At 38.2% G+C, this 17,520-nt stretch overlaps 1 protein-coding gene across 1 annotated transcript; it reads right to left on the reverse strand.

Annotated features, from left to right (window-relative positions):
- Positions 1 to 161: 161 nt before the first annotated feature.
- Positions 162 to 16,595, reverse strand: cep78 (centrosomal protein 78). Its single transcript, XM_061673403.1, has 16 exons — positions 16,523 to 16,595; positions 15,668 to 15,931; positions 15,417 to 15,592; positions 14,720 to 14,792; positions 14,206 to 14,309; positions 13,259 to 13,433; positions 13,040 to 13,153; positions 12,421 to 12,485; positions 12,249 to 12,330; positions 10,525 to 10,642; positions 10,197 to 10,278; positions 9,964 to 10,116; positions 9,815 to 9,892; positions 9,148 to 9,323; positions 4,731 to 4,890; positions 162 to 1,519 (listed from the first exon to the last, which is right to left on the reverse strand). Exons 2-16 carry the CDS (start codon positions 15,927 to 15,929, stop codon positions 989 to 991), a joined length of 2,349 nt encoding a protein of 782 aa, XP_061529387.1. The 5' UTR covers positions 15,930 to 15,931; positions 16,523 to 16,595; the 3' UTR covers positions 162 to 988.
- Between the last annotated feature and the right edge of the window lie 925 nt (positions 16,596 to 17,520).

Here is a 17,520-nt window from a genome sequence, read left to right on the forward strand (position 1 = left end):
AGGCCAACAGAGATAAAAAAAAAAAACAGGAGTACGGTTTTCTAACAGAGACTGAAAGTGCAGAGTCTGGCGCTGCGCTCACTCATGATAACAGTAAGCTTGACGAGTCTTATGACAACAGCAGGATCTTTGATAATTTATTTATCAAAATTGTCGCTGTACATTGATAGTGGAACACTCATTCACAGTTTCTCTTAAATATAGCTCACAAATCTGTCTTAATATGTTTTAGTGAGCCCCTCTCCTGTTGTTGTGATAGTCCATCCACGTCAGTGTTGTGGCATCTTAAGATGCTGATTAGACAGCTTGACTACAGTATTGCACCGGTCTGTCTTAGGCTGGCCACAATAAAACGCCACTTCAAAATGTGCAGTTTTGCTGTGTGGGGGTGGCTTATTTGTATGAGATAGGACCACCACGAAAAATCGAATAAAATGTGTACGATAATTCTTGATCCATGAGGAATTTGACGAAAGTCTGTCATAGACATGTTAGTAGGGCATTTGGGATCGGTTTTAAATTGTGGGGGGAAATGCATAATGTGGATTTAAAAATAGTAAAGTGGTGATTTATTTGGCATAATTTTCACTCAGCAACAGCAACAACAAGGACAAATGAAAAGCATTTTTTTTTTTTTGTGAGTGATAAGAGGTTTGGTTAGGTTCACAATGCAGAATTATAACAGTAATCTAGAACATAATGAATAATTAAGGGCATATACTATTGTTGGTGAATTCCGAAACTGCTGTAAAAAAATGTTTTTTGTAATAGCAAAACTTGTCTTAATACGTTTTCGCAAAAAAAATAAAAAACTACTACTAAGGGTAAAATATTTGAGTTTTTCACTGGTCTGATGCACATTTGAGATCAACACTTGATGAAAGGAGGCCTGAGAGTCTTCCAAAATTGTAAAGTTCCAATTAAAATATAGAGTTGTAATTTCTTCAAGTAAATAACCTGAAAAAGAGCTGCCAAAGAGTCTGTCATGCTACAAATATTCACCATCCGAGCATCCTTGCAGAGCCGCCAGAGATTTGATCTTCTCCAGAATCTCCGTCCCCGGACTGGCCTTGCCCTCTGACCCAGACCTTTGTACGACCACTAGCTTCCGCGAGCCTGCTGACTGCATCTTATTACTTACAATGTCTCTCATGATATCGCCTGCGCTCCATCTGCCATGGGAGCTGCGGCTATTGGATGAATTGCTGTGACTGGAATTGAAGTCGTTACTACGATGGGAGCCGCAGAGGGTCCCACTTGGGCGATTTCCCTGAGTCTGACTTTCACGGTGGGATCTCTGGCTAGCGAAGCTCTGCTCTGAACCGGAGTCACATTGGGTTTCGGGTTTAGAGAACTCATCTGGCTCCTGTTCTCTCAGGAGACTTAAGTCCACGTGTGCTTCAGCAGCCTGTTGGAAGGTCACATCGAGCGGCCCCTCTTGATGCACAGGCTTAGTGACAGAGTACGGAGATTTAGAAGTGCTGATGTCAGCTACGCCATCAGGATGAGCACTGGCGGCCTGAAAAGAAAATGGAGGCGGAGTCAAATAATTTAGGCTGGATTTAAAACGCAGGTCTAAGTGCCCACTTATGATGTACAGTGATCTCCTGCCTGTTCGCTATTCACAAATCCACCTAATTGCATTTGTTTTGTGGGAACTATCCTTCGCTATCTGCAGAAAAACTTCACCTGCTCACATTTTTTGTGATCTTTCTATAATGCGCAAAATGTCACAAGATGGCACAAGGGGTGTATGTTGAGGTGATACATCTTAACTGAGAGACTAACATCTTTGTAATGTATGTTAGGGAAGAAATAAATTGAGCCTGGCTTGTTAGTCAAAGTTACGGTGAGTCTTTGCCACACGTGCAAGTACTCATGCACTTCCAATGCATTTTTTTTCAAAATGAAATCATCTAATACATTTATTTGTAAAGTTATTAGATTAGTTACACGTGATAAAGTGTTTTGGGATCATAGTTTATGGTATATTTACAGTTTAAATCAGGGGTGTCAAACGTACGGCCTGCGGGCCGGATCAGGCCCGCAAATTGGTTTAATCCAGCCCGCGAGATGATTTTATAAAGTATAAAAATTAGCTGCAATAAATTCAATACATTTTCAATAAAATAAACTGCTCTTCTAATTGCGTCCACTGGATGGGGCAATTGCAATTGTGTTAAGCAAGTAAACTGTTTATACCGATGCAGAGCAAGTAGGTCAAGAAAGCGCAGCCAGTCTGGATGAGCTACTTTGTGTTTTGCCCACGCTATTTATAACAGCTTCTACTTTTAACATAATGTGTTTTGAACCCTCATCGCGCCAATATGTCTCTGTCAAAAAAGAGAAAAGTGGATGCGGAGTGTTCCAAGAAAAATGGTCACCCTCCTATTTATTCACAGAAGTGAATGGGAAAGCTCTATGTTTGGTGTGTTCACAGCATGTTGCAGTGCTGAAAGAAGATAAGCTTCGTCGCCACTAAGATGGTGCCAATGTATGTTGCACCAGGAGGCTTTGTGTTGTAATTCAAGATGGATAAAGTCATGAAGGTGGTCATCCAAACTGTTAATTTCATCCGAGCCAGAAGCCTGACTCACCGTCAGTTTGACAGCCTTCTCAGAGAGAAAGACCACATTTTTTGCCCTGCCATACCACACTGAGGTAAAGTGGTTACGCCGAGGTGCTGTGCTGAGGCATTTCGTTGATTTACGAGAAAAAAATGTAACAGTTCATGGAAAGGGCAAACCAGTGTTAGAATTTGATTCCGCAGAATGGATGCAGGACCTTGCATTTACGGTGGATGTTACAGAGCACCAGAATAACTTGAAAAAACAGCTGCAAGGGCGCAACAAAGTTGTCATGCTGTATTATGACAGCATACGCTCTTTCAAGTTGAAGCTGTCATTGTGGGAGACGCAACTCGCCGGTGGTGATGCAGCTCACTTCCCTTGTCTGAAAAATGTGTCCGCAACCCAACATCTCATAGACATGAAGCGGTTCAAAGATAAAATAACAGGACTGTTACGGGAGTTTGAGCAACGCTTTCAGATTTTTGGTGAACTGGAGAAAGACTTAAAAGTTTTTTGCTCACCATTCACCTTGAATCCCTCTGATCTGCCTGTCAACATCCAACTTGAAATAATAGACTTGCAGTGTGACTCAGATTTGAAGGGCAAATTTGTCGCAGCCGTCTTGGACACATTTTATCAGACGCTCTTGCCAGGTTACCCCAACTTGACAGCCCTCGCTGCAACCACATATCTTTGTGAGCAAGTTTTCTCTGTAATGAGCATAACTAAAACAAAGCTGTGCTCAAGGCTCACGCACAAGCACCTAAATCACATCCTGAGGTTGGCTGCTACTCATGATGTGATGCCCGCTGTTGATGTGCTGGTGAAAGCTAAAAGATGCCAGGTATCAGGAGTCAAATAAACAATGCAACCCCACTTTAAGTGCTGCATGAGACACCCTGATATAGCTCTGTGATCTGTGAAAGACTTCTGTGAATCACTGAGGCATTGTGTATTCGTGTGTTCTTTGTCCTCAGAATTTTCATAGTATTTTATGACTAATTGTGATGATGTGCTTATACTATTTTAGACACACTGTCCTCAGGCTCCAGCTTTATGTTTATATGTGGATGTGCTACTGTTTTTAATTGGTTTTATTTGATTTGTATATTTAACTTATTCTTGATTGGTGACTGAGGTTCTTGCACTTGTTTGGGGAATAGGATTTCATTATTTTTATCTACATTTCTGCCTGGGAAATGACACCTTGATATAGCTCTGTGATCTGTGATACAGTTCTGTGAATCACTGAGGCATCGTGTGTTTGTGTGTTCTTTTGCCTTAGAATTTTCCAAAAACTTAAAAGTGTTTTATGATTAATAGTGATGTTATGCTTGTACTATTTTGGACCGTATTAAAACAAAGAAAACAATCTGCAGTTGTTGTTTTTACGTTATATACAGAACCAAGATTTTACCTGTCGAGCCCACTTAGTAATAGATTTTCCTCCATGTGTCCCCTGAGCTAAAATGAGTTTGAAACCCCTGGTTTAAATGATTGCTTGTGACAATAAAACAATAAAACGTTTACTGTATGTCAATGGAGTTGAGTTTGCATTGACGGAGTTTGATCCGCGTGTTTTCACTAATCTCACACTGGAAGGTATCCAATGCACATCTGATTTTTTATCAATATTTGGAAAATGCCTGTTTTTTTCTATTTATGTTGAAATTACAGCAAAAAAGTAAATAAATCTGAATCGTGTCACTTCAACCATGCATTGTAAATCTAACCTTGGATATACGGTGCTGTTCAAAAGTCTTCAGGCAACATTAGATGTATTATTTTACTAAGGCCATAATGATCATACATAACTAGAAAGCAGACCATACCCAAAACTACAAAATTGAGAAAAGTATAAACAATTCATGTTACATCTTATTTGTGTTAGCTGGTCCATCTGTTTGTTAGAAGGTTCATGGAGAATTATGAACAGACGTGGAAGTGCCATTATGACTTTGGGGGTGGACAGTTCCTGTGATTCCACAGCAGTTCAAGTGGTTAAAAAAAATTATTTCTGTATCAGCATCCTTATCCAGATTTTCACCAAAACGTCCTTGCCTCATACATTATTATCTATTTGTGCTTTCCCTTTACTGATACTTTAATGAGTACTTGGCTCAGTTTCATATGTTGAGGTAAGTTTTAAAAAATGCTTACCAAAACGGGATTTTGCGCCGGAATATCATGACAATGGTGTCCACTGCATGCTGCTCCATCCAATTGGGTTCCGTGTCCCAGTGTGGAAGAGAGCTGTGGTCTTCCCAAAGGCAGGAAATCTGTCGTGTCGATTCCAGCCATGGATACAAGCTGACCAAGGCTAAGAGAGACGATGTTAGTAAAACGGTGGAAAAGTACAATCATAAATGCAAGCTGATGTGACTCAAACACGTACCGTCAAACACAATTGTCGATGCTAGTTGATTTCCAAGTTCTTCTACAATATTTTCAAAACAATGTTTCCCAATTATTTTGTTCCAGGCTTAAACTGTGACCATTACAAAACTGTACAGGTGATTTTTTAAAAATCCCTTATCATTTGATCATTTACTATAGGGAGGAAAATAAGAAGTTTGCAGAGCAATACTGTCTTCTACTGGCATTTTATAGCTACTGCTAAAATTAATAAGCATTGTGCAGTGTATAATACATGTATTTATGTTAACACCTAGTATGCAAAAGTTCATTTGAGTATGTAAATAATATTTAATTCACAATATTGCTCATACTGTACTGAGTACTGGGTAGCCAGACCCTTTCCCTTGTCTTATAAGTTTCATTTCCGATTCTATAGTAATTTTCTCACTTTTTACCCCCTCTATAGTTATGTTAAAAAAACTTTAAAGCCTAAATAAAAGGTAAAACACAAACCTAAACCTTTGTGAAGTCTCACATCTCATGTCAGACAACGATTTGAAGACAAAGTTTCGTTTGACTTTTGAGGCATATTCTTCCCCAGAAACTTTGTTGAACTTCAAATTTACAAATTGTATGTGTAATTTTATTTATTTGTATTTTTTTAAATACACCATAGTTCAAGATAGAGAAGTACAAAACAAGAGATGAAGGTTCAAGTGGTGTATTTCTTTAAAGCTTCTAATCTAAAACCACCTATATTCTTAATCTGAAAGATGTTATTTGCTGTTAACACAAAAGACAGTAATTTTGAATATCTAATGAACATTATCATTTGTATGCCAAATTCTTCAGTCACCATTAAAAGGTTTTCCAAATCAACTCACAGATTTGTGCCTTTCCAATGAGAATTTAACTTTATTTTCAGCTCTATCATATTCATTAACAATAGGAAAAGTAGGTGAGTGTACAATACCTCAGACTGAAATATATCCAGAGTTGGTTTACCTATTTTATGTTGCATTCTATTTTCTACTTCTAGTCTTTCATTTTATCTTTAGATAATTTTATATACTATGCTGATCAGTCATGTAATCAAGAATTAAACTTAATATTTTTTTTTGCAGATGTACATGCTGAAAATTGTTTGAGAACATTGGAAATGTTGTTTGTTAATCATTCAACTTAAAAATAAAATAAAATCAGTGATGGAGATCATTTTCAAGAGTTCCTCCCTTATTAGTCATCACCGTGGCACGCTGCAGCACTGTATATATAAAAACAAAAACCAACAAAAGACGAGATAAGGGCGGAAATACCAGCACTAGAAATACATTACAAAATTAACACACTTGCTCAAAATGAAACTGACTTAAGTGCAAGGCATACAGCACAAGAACCAAGCAGCAAATGGCTTTGACTGCATGTTACAGTCAAAGAGCATCTCTTGTACTTTGTTCCACCGCTCTATCGCAGTTCATCATTCGTGCTCCCCTTATAAAGACGATATTGAAATGCTCATTGTTATAGTATTCTTACTTGCTGCTGCACTTTTAATTAAGCCTTTTATTGAACGCCAGGAGAACAGTTGAATACACAGACACCAATACATTTTCTAAACATTTTATGCTTTGTTTTTGTTTGTGTTCAAATATGTTTAACAATGTCATTCAAGGGTTTAAAAAGTGTGTTTTTAAAAAAAAACTGAAAAATGAACTGAGAAAATGTTTTCTTTTAATTTGGTTTCTCTATCTATAGATTTTCACCTATTGCAGGTTGGTCTAAAATGTATCCCGCTGATAAATGGGTTTGCTGTTCTGTTAAGTCAGCATGGCTTTATCACATCTATAACACTTTAAATGATCAGCAAAAACACAAGTGGGGATTTATTGCATTGGAATGACTTGCTGATCACCTAAAGATAAAGGTGAGTTAAGATACAAATTTAATCGTTTAACGATCCCCAGAGGGGAAATTTAGGGTTCTGAAAAGTCGGAGTTGGTTGTGTCAAAACAAAACTCAAGCATCTAAAACTCGAGGGGCCACGGGACATAATATGGCACACTACGTTCTTTAGTCCAGCTCACCAAGCATTTATATTATCAAGTGACCCGTAATATTTGTGGCATTAATCTAGCTGTTTTTCCCCAACAAATTGACTTAAAATACATTGATTTTTATTTACTTTTTATTCATTGAGCACATTTAATAACCTTAAAATGAAAAATAAAATTACAACAATAATTAATTGATTTAGTGTCAATAATAAGATACAAAATATCAGTAAAATAAACAATTTTACATATACACTACCAGTCAACACCCCAATTTGTATCTTTTTATTTTATTTGTATTCATATTAATGTTTTTCACTATCTAATTGTACTTAGAAATGAAAACACAGAACAATTAACAATTCAGGTTAAATGTATCATGTATAAACCAAATTCTGAACTTTTGAGTGTCATTTAAAGTAGCCACTTTAGGCAGATATGACGGCGGAGCATGTGGTATTCTATCTATCTGTCCATCTGTCTATCTGAAAAGTAATAAGCTCTAACAAACCCTCCTTTTACAGTATGTGTAGCATTGACCCCATTTGTGCTTTTGAATCATGTCTTGTTGTAAAGTATCATTTGCTGCTTTGAAACATGCTTGCAACTAAAATGTAGTAATAATAATAATAATAATAAGCGGCTCAGTGGCCGAATGCCTCACAGTTCTGAGGACCTGGGTTCAAATCCTAGCCTCGCCTGTGTGGAGTTTGCATGTTCTCCCTGTGCCTGCATGGGTTTTCTCTGGGTACTCCGGTTTACTCCCACATCCCAAAAAGATGCATGGTAGGTTAATTGAAAAATTCTCTAAATTCCCCATAGGTGAGAATGTGAATTGTTGTTTGTGTATATGTGCCCTGCGATTGGCTGGCGAACAGTTCAGGGTGTACCCCGCCACTCGCCCAGAGTCCGCTGGGATAGGCTCCAGCACGCCCGCGACCCTGGTGAAGATAAGCGGTATGGAAAATTAATGGATGGATAATAATAATATATTCAAGAGGCATCAGAATGAAAAAGAAACCTCAAGCTTCATGTTCCACTTTCACTCCATCTGTCACTGCCAGTAAAGGATGATGAAAGCAAATACTGTCTGATGTATCATATGCTGTAGATCACACCAAGAAGGAAGTGCTTTGTATCCCCGCCTAGAATAGGTGCCCTGAGTTTCATTTTGAGTACAGTGACAGCTGCTGAGAATCTTTTTAAACCACGTGGCTTGTATGTTTGATTCTTTTTGCCGTCATCACTTTTAGGCCAGGTCTTACTGTAATTCCCTGGTTAATGCTCCATTTATTATGGTTAGTATTGTTTGTTCTTAATCTTAACATTGTTTGTATAGCACATTTCATAAGTAAAATTATTACAAAAAGAAACAACCTTATATCCTTCTACAAAACTTGCCCTCACCAACACTCAACGGAATCACCAAAGACCAAGGTCACTGCGGTCACCCAGTAGGAGAAACCAACAACCCAAAGGGAAAAGAAAGAAACAATGTCAATGCAAAAACAAAACTAAAGGTTGACTGACTTTGAATGCATATTCCAGAAAATATTGGTTGAGCGCCACATTGTTAAACTTTTAAGGCATTTGAATCTAGAGGTTCCACCGCCACGAATTGTCTATTTTCTCAATTAAGTGAATTGGAAATTCCTAACACCAAGTACTTAAAACAAATAGAAGCAAATTGATTAAAGTCAGTAATAGAAATTAATTCCCAAACCATTCAAATCATATCTACTTGCAGACTAATGAGGTCCAACACAACCGCTAAATCACAAAAACAGCCTTTCCAAAGGTAAAATGCAATACATTTATCATTGCAGTTCATAGTGATGTCAAACTGCACTTCCTCATACTGACAGCTGCCTCGTATATGTTCACTGTATGTGTCGAAATAAATGAGGTTTCAAAAGAATTGAGCATGATCTTTGCAAAAGCAGATTTTTTTTATTTTTTTTTTTTTTTTATTACAAGGCTTTTGTATTGGGTCTCATTTGATTGTGCCAGCATTCATAATTGACTTAAATGTATTTATAAATGTATCTATTGCCACTCTGAAACCGTATTTTGAAATAATTCATCACAAAGTGGCTGGCAAGTGTTATGTTAACGTGCCAGAGCACTATGGGAATAGAAATGGCGAGTAGTAACAGTACATTACCCACCCAGCATCCTTGACGAGATCCAGGAAAGCGTGGAACTTGGTGAACGAGCGTTCGATGCTCTCCAGCACGTCTTCATCTTCAAGGCCGCGGCGGTCCGGTCGCGCAGAGCCCGTGGCTTCGAGCGCCTTGGACAAGGAGAGGTTGTTCTCACGAAGACGAGCATTCTCCAACTCAAACTGAATGAAAACAAGACAATAGAGAGACAGTCACTTGGGAGTTGTTGTTTTCCTAAACGAGTAGCTATGCTATTATCATTCTTTTTTTTTTTTATACGGAAACACAGCAACTTAAAGACAAAGGATGATTATCCTTCCTACATCGCATAATGACTCAATGGACCAATATCTACGCGCAAAACAGTAATAATTGAGAGAAAATTATTCATTCATCCACGTTCACATTCACACCTATGGACAATTCGGAGACTTCAATGAACCTAATGTGTATGTTTTTGGAATGTGGGAGGAACTAGTGGACTACCCAAAGAAACCCCACGCAAGCATGGGGAGGACATACAAACTTAACACAGGAATGCCCAAGCCTCAGAACTGTGTCCTCACCATTAGGCCAGTCTGCTGCCATATTGAGTTTCTCTTAACACAATACTAAATTTAAGGATTAGTCAAGATAAAGCAGAGCCATTACACAAATAATGTGATTACAGTACCTCTCTGAGAAACGATTCGGCTTTAAGTCTAGCCCTGCGCTCCTCTCCCAATCGCAAACGACATTCATGTAGCGCCATCTGCAGGACACATGAGACAAGCCGCATTGAAAAAAGTTCAAGCAGTGAAGTCAAGGCTCGCTGTGGCTGACCTGCATACATTCCAGCCGTCGTTCATTGACACTGTCCTGGTGACTTGGATGAAATGGCTTTTGATCCCCCGCCACCTCTGCCTTGCCCTCTTCCTCATTACCATCCTCTTCCTCTGAATCAGACGCAAACGTAACCCTCACAGTGGACGGAGCCTTATGGGGTCAGAAGAGTGTTTGAAGTACAATTTATCACATGTCAAATTAGACATAAAACTATAAATATAAATCCATACTTGGCCTTGAAGATACTGCTGACTGGCTCCGTACTGCATTACCGGGAAACTGTGATCCTTCGCATCTGCAGGAGGAAAGCCTCTGGAACATATGAATGCAACACAGTGGAGTGTCATTGCACAACCCAGGTCATCCATCCCAGGTAGGACACACAGTGTTAACTCCAAGAGGGCCTGTCACAACTGTCATGATAGAGGAGCTTAGTTTCTTATCTAAACTGATGTAAATTCTCACTCAGATTGTGGAATCTGCTGCATTGTCATCTGTAACCAGTGCAATGTTTTGTGTTTTTAACATTGCAATGAACTAACTCAACAGTCTCCTCACCGCTGGCGTCCAGCACGTGCAGCAGAATGATGAGGCACTTGTCTGCAGCGGGAAGTGGATTGGTGATGAAGAACAGCAACTGAGCCTTCATCTTCAGTGGAGGTCCTTTTCTGAGAAGCTGCATCACAGAAGGCAACATCAGCGAGTGGCGTGGACGTCAAAGTAAAGGGATCACGCAACATGTCACCAGCGCAGTCACACAATACATGTCATACAATTGAGTCTATAATGAGACAGACTCGAGACTTTAGATCAGTGGGAGGCCTACATGCTCACCAAAAACAAGGCAGGTTTTTTTCCATAAAAATTTATTTAATATTATTGGAAGCCGCTAGAGCATGACCCAGTTTGAACATTAACACTAAGCTTATATATTGGAAAACAACTGTACTTAAACAACACTTTAATTAAAATGCATTGCACATCAAAGTTAAATAACTATTGTACCATAATAAATGTTAAAGATTAAACACAAATGTATTGTACTTCGAAGTGAAGTTTTAAATTTAATTCTGTGGTTCTATCGTGTACAACTAGAGGGAGCCCAAATACTGCTGCACCATGTTTTGAGAATCACTGCTCTATATCAAATGTTTCCATCCATACTTAAAAATGTACCAGTATTTTCCCCTAACTTCTGATTTCAAAACTAATTGTCCATCATTTTATTGGCAAAGATTGGCAATAATCTAATGGACTCTATATATGCAGCACAAAATGTTTAATATAATCCAAATAAGCGTTCTTGATTTTCATGCCAATATTACGCTGAGTGCTCCAGGTAAAACAACAACAACAAAACAAAACAGAAACAATAACATTAGGCTATGTTCACACAGCAGGTTTTTCTGCTCAAAACCAATTTTTGGGGGTGGTGGTTCTACATATTTGTCAATCGCTACCGCAATCAGACTCTCGTGTGAACATACAAGGGGCGCATTTTTTTTTATTGATTCCATTTTGTGGAGTAGTAGCTGCTACTTGTTTACAGGTGTGTGTGGGGTCGAAGACAGGAGCGACAGGAATGTGGCATGAGGGGCTTTACGGACACAGGTTTCATCCAACATTTCAGGATGTCACTTGAATGCCTCAAGGTTGCATGGCAAGATGCATTTTCTACACCAGATGTATCCGATGTAGGACTACTAAGTGTTGGAGGATGGATTAAAAAGAAAAATATCTGATAATTGCCGTTCAGACTGCCATGAAAAACAGGCGTGTCACATATGAGGGGGAAAAATTGGTAATTGGGCCACTTTTACCTGAAATGTGAATGTAGCCTAAAGGAGACTTAATAGGAAGAGCAATATTATTACCACTGTTAAAATATTGCAGTCATTCTCATGGAAAATGAATAAAATGTGAAAATAAAGATCTTGTCTCCCTTACTTGTGTTTATTACTTTACCTGAGCATACAGGTCAATGTTAAAATAAGCATATGCATTTGAAATCTCTTAAACATGGATTAAAAATCCAGAAAATAGACAATAAGAATGGGGACAATTTCATGCCTATGCAGAGGTTTGGGAGGACTTAAAAACAAAACAATCACCTTGAAACATTTTGACACATAATGTAGGCAAACTGATGTCACTCAATTTACACATCTGCTGTTTGACTTTTTCACAAGCAAGATTAAAGTGTTTTCTTAGGCTAGTTATTGAAGGTGGGGTGAGTATCGCACATTTGCATGAGTTGACTGAGGAGACCCTATTAATTGTACCTGTTCTCTCTGTGGATGCACTGGACACCACTCGCCGCTTAGTAGCAGAAGCCTTTGGTGACTCTTTGTTGATCCAGCAGTACTGCAGTGAAACAAAAAAACAAACCGATTATGTATTCATCATATTTTGTAATAATTGCTTTATTAATGTAGGCCAGCCAAAACAACTCACCTCTGGTGCTCGTTCTTCAGCCGTCATTAGTATTTTCTCGATTATAGTCTTAATTAGGGAATTGTCTGAAATGGAGAGAGGAAAAAAATAATATATCTTTAGCACTACAATGTGAAAATATGAATGTCATTAAAATTTGTGTTTTTGTTTCCTGAGTTTTAATTTATTATTTTTTAAATTTTCTACTACATCATCTGTTTAAAAAAACGTGTTTTTTTTTTTTTTTTTAAATACACAGTGCAGTGCTTGCAAAAAGAGAATCTATGAGACTAGAAATGCATGTTCATAGATAACCTAAGTATCTCACCAGATATCGTTGGGATTTTCTCATGCATGCATTGCAGAATGAAAATGGATTAAAAACACAATTAGATTGCTGTAGTTGGGTTTGGTGAAAAATATAATTTCATAAAAATTCTGGGAAGAGATAACAGTTTGGCCCATGCTGAGATTTCAAATACATGTATTGCTAAAACCACACATAATGTGACCATTTTTTTTACTTCTGTGACAGCGAATGTAATGGACTGTAAAACCAAATGTAACATGGACTGCAATTAATACAAAGGGGCGAATGGTATGGTAAAAAAATCAATATGTTGTTGTGACAGCTTCCTACCAACTAAAGGGTTATTACGGATGTCCAGTACACGGAGAGTAGAATTTGTCTTCAAGACTTCCAGCAGATGACATGCTCCTCGATTGGAAAGACCGCATTTCTGCAGGTCCACAGCTGCTCAGAACACACCAAACACACAAAAGAAAGATCTTGAGGGATAACATGATATACAGTATATACATACTTTTCTTTGCAGTCATCATATTGCCACCTCCTAACCTTTAACCCAGAGGTCTTCAGCCAATTCACGTGCAAGACGAGCAGCACCCAGGTCCCCAATCAAAGTGTTACAGTTCAGGGTGAGGCGGCGGAGACCTCCCATACCCTCATATATGGGTTGTTGATACCGCAAGGACTGTGCCCATACGCAGCCATGCCTCTGCATTCCCTGATGCTGAAATACAATAGAGTTTGTTTGTGTTGTCATGGACATGGATTTAACAAAATCTTTGTGTTTAGATATATTTACATTAGCGGGGCAACATTTTTTATATACCATCATCTGAGGAGGTTAGTCTTGTAATATACATAATAACTGAAGTCTGAATAAAATTTGATCAGGCACTGAAGTAGTAGAATGTGAACAATATGGTCTAAATAAAAAGCTAAATGGGGAAAAATAACCAAATATAAAAATGAAGGGGGAGGAAAAGCGTTCATGGTGAAGGAAATCTAGTTCTTACTCCAGAAAATGGAGGCAGGGAATTTTTTTTCATAAGTCCTAATTTCACAAGGGTGGTCATAATATTACATTTTAAAAATTTGACAAAAATAAAGTTTGATTTAAATTTGAAGTAACTACTGCTTACATTTGTATGGAAATTTTGCCATCCACTCCTGAAAATAGCAGTTTTGTCATAATCTGACAAGTTTCTCTCTCATTTGTGCATTAGTGCAGTAAACTGACTGCGTGGACACCCGCGTACGTGTATGTAAAACACAAATGGCAAAAATGTCTACATGAAATGCACTTTAAAGTAGTTATACAATCCCATCTTGTGGGAGGTATTTCCTTGGAACTAACGTTGTGTTTTGACTTCATTTTTTTTCTTTTAATGATGTGTGCTGGGATGTGGGGAGTGTGCAAACGCTGTCATGTTGTTGAAGGGGTGGGCGTGAGTGACCTAAAAAGTTTGAAAGGCTGTGTTACAGGAAACAAATTTCACCTGGATGATGTTGGCAAGATGCTCAGCTCCTCTCCATGTGATATTGCATCCGGTGAAATCTATTTCTTTGATTCTTGTAGAGTATTTCACACTTTGGCAAATGACTGAAAGATATATGAAAAAAACATGGTTAATAAAATGTAACCCAATTTAAGATTGTATAACACTACTGAAACAATAGACAATAGATATAACCGTCATTACATGGCCGCCACGTCAATGTACCACGTTCAACATGCTCACTACGTAGGCACGGGAGGCACGTCTTTAGGAATTGGATCTAGTCATATTGTATATCTGTGACCCGGAAACACCAGTCCAAATCTCTGCCTGCATTGCGCCACAGCACCAGTAAACAACAGCGGCCAATTCTGGAACTCACAGACTTTGTCAACGGCAGTTTAAGTGACAAATGGAAACTATTTTTGGAAGTATCGTTCAGTCCCAACGGTCCTTTTTCTCCGATATCCGTTATACCACTGTATATACACATTACAAATAAGTAACCACTTACCCTCCAAGCCCTCATCTGCAAGAGGACAGTTTGCCAGGGAAAGAGCTTCCAAGGAAACACTTTTTGCTAAACCCTGAAATGGAACACCAAATTAATGGAAATGGCATTAATCGTTTCCAGCATCCTCCCAAAAAAAAAAGAAAAAGACAAAAATAGCACACTATTATTTTGTACTTTGTAAAAATATACATTCATTACATAATTAAATAGAATATAAAGATGTTTTGGCCACATTTTATGTTTCAATTCAAAGGAAATTGTGCTGCTCCTTTTGGTGTGTGCACCTTGGTCACCTGGGGGTAGTATAATACAGCCATCAGTGGCATCTTGCATCATTTAGTAGCATCAAGCTCAACAGATTTATATAAAGCACAGCTTTGTGGTTGTTTTAAACACACAATGTGCGATTCTCTTTGTTTTATGTTTCGTTTGACAGTAAACTTCAACTGAGTGGCAAAAAAACAACTTGAAGCCTCTTTTATGAAGATGTGTTCACTATCTGCCAAACTGGTCCTTCTTGTGAAGTGTGTTAAATCCATTGCCACTGTACAGCGCTCGGATCTGAAATATCTGGTCGCAAGTCAAAGCAAAAAAACGGCCAAATCTCATCAGTCAGGTCAGTCGCATCTCAAGGCACCACTGTAAAATGAAACACTACACTGAAGAATGTAGCTGCAATTTGGTTGTCCATTCTTACCTTTGTCAAGTTGACAAGGTCTCTTTCTCTCAGCGGAAGTCCATTAATCTTTAAAGTCTTCAGGTTGGGAGAAACAGACAGACACTCCTTCAGAGCTTTACACAACTTGAATGTCATGTCCTTAGAACGGATCGATGGGATCTTCTTCCTGAACACTGGCTTGTAGTACCTTCTATCTATGGACATTAAAGACAGAGGTTCAGACGCAAAGTTGGACCATTAGTCTTTTTAATATAATTTGTAAGCATTACCTGCATCTCCACACCCGTGGCTTGTCTGGTATGTACTAGTAATTGCAATGTGGTGAAGGTGCTTATTGATAGAGATGGAGTCCAGAATGGGAGGCCAATCTGCTAACTTGACCCTGTCTCCATTGAACTCCAGAATGCCTTTGTCGATGTGAATTTTGACAGCAGTGAGGGGGATGGATTCCTGTCGAGTGCAGGCATAAGTGTAGTATTCCGTGAAGTCATGGGCACCACGCCTCTTGATCTGAACACTTTCCTGGACCATTGCTTAAGGTAGAAGAAGAATCACAACATAATTAGAACATTGCATTCACTCCAATGTGATCCGGAATACGGCTGGGTGGTTCGTTTCTCATTCATTTGTCAGGACGATTTTTTGTTCGCTTGTTTGTTTTTAGCGGCTTTTTAACTTAGGTCCAACCATACTGATGTGCATTGCTTACACCATCAACAGGGCGGAACTAAAAGGAGCTACTTAAACAAAAGCAGCTAGCGACTAAGGATAAATGTTCAATTGAATTCAATTGAATTTGATTTACTTCCTTCCTATTAAATAGGTTAAGAATATGTAGGAAGAAACGTTCAAAAATAAATAAATCCCATTGCATTTAGCGATGCACAAGGTCGTTGTGTTTTATTGGCGTTAGAATTATGAGGGGATTCCTTGGAAAATATCTCCCTTGCAAGGGATCCCTGGATCCAAATTTGAGACCCAAAGCTTGGATGCCATACTCCCAGCAACCGTCGTTATAAAAGCAGGGTTGTTAACAAAATGCTGCTAATGCTGAACGGGAAGGTCTCACGCCCTTACATGACATAAAACATTATATTTGAAGGCATTAGATGACTTAGACAAACCTGAAGCTTCAGTCAACACTTTGGATCACTGATGAAAATGTTTGGCCACTTCAAATATCTGTTGTAAAAAAAAAAAAAAAAAAGTGACTCACACTTCTTCGTCGTACTCAACTCTACGATGGTAGATGATCGAGCGCCCCCTGTTGTACGGAATACGCAATCTCTTTTTTGGGGGGGTAAGCACTCATAACAACTGCTTTGTTCTTTGCTTTTTTCCAACTCTTCTGGAATTTGCTTTATTTCTAGTGATACCAAGCAAGCTTTTTTTCCATTTTTTTTCCCTAACATCCACACCTGCATTTTCCCTACCATCCACACCTGCATCAACTTCCACAAATATGATACAAATGCCTCGTTGCTTAATTATCATTTTAATATAATTAGCTTAATTATATTAAAAGCTAGCTTAATTATCAATTGCTTAAAATATCATTGACTAAATTGCCCATGAGGGTATGAAAATAAACATTTCTTTCAGTTCTAAGAACATGTATTCAACCCAAGGCTTGCTACTGAAGGCAGATTTACTTTACCTAAGGTGAAAAAAATCAAGTTTAAAAGTATTGTAATAGATAGAGCCAAATTGTAACATTTAATGCTCTGCCAGGACATATTATTCAAGAAAATAACAAATGTTGATTTAATACCGATCATGAACAATTAATCAAAATTAAAATTGTTGGACATCCACATTCATATAGAAAAATGTAAAATACTGGAATTAAGTTAATGTATGTTGATACACAGCTAACCATCTGACCATTTATGAACTGTGCTTGTACTTCTATATCTGGAAATATTGTTAATTTGAACTTGGTCCTGTACTACATGAAAGTGTAGTTTTATTGTTATGACTGTTGTGAGTTGTTTTGTCATTGCTGTTGTTCTGTGCTTTTGTAATGGTGTACTGCAATGTAAAGATAATGATGGTGGATGTGGATTCCAGGAAGAATAGTGATGGATGAGAGATGAAAGATGAGAGTAGCCTGTAATTTTCA

Source organism: Phycodurus eques, chromosome 3 (genome assembly GCF_024500275.1).
Source record: "Phycodurus eques isolate BA_2022a chromosome 3, UOR_Pequ_1.1, whole genome shotgun sequence".
Lineage (NCBI taxonomy): Eukaryota > Metazoa > Chordata > Actinopteri > Syngnathiformes > Syngnathidae > Phycodurus > Phycodurus eques.

Coding starts and splice junctions, on each gene's coding strand:
- cep78 (XM_061673403.1), bottom strand. CDS start 15,929: ATGGTCCAGGAAAGTGTTCAGATCAAGAGGCGTGGTGCCCATGACTTC. Junction 9,324..9,814: donor CCGAATCGTTTCTCAGAGAG/GTACTGTAATCA, acceptor GTTTTCATTCAG/TTTGAGTTGGAGAATGCTCG. Junction 4,891..9,147: donor GATCTCGTCAAGGATGCTGG/GTGGGTAATGTA, acceptor CGTCTCTCTTAG/CCTTGGTCAGCTTGTATCCA.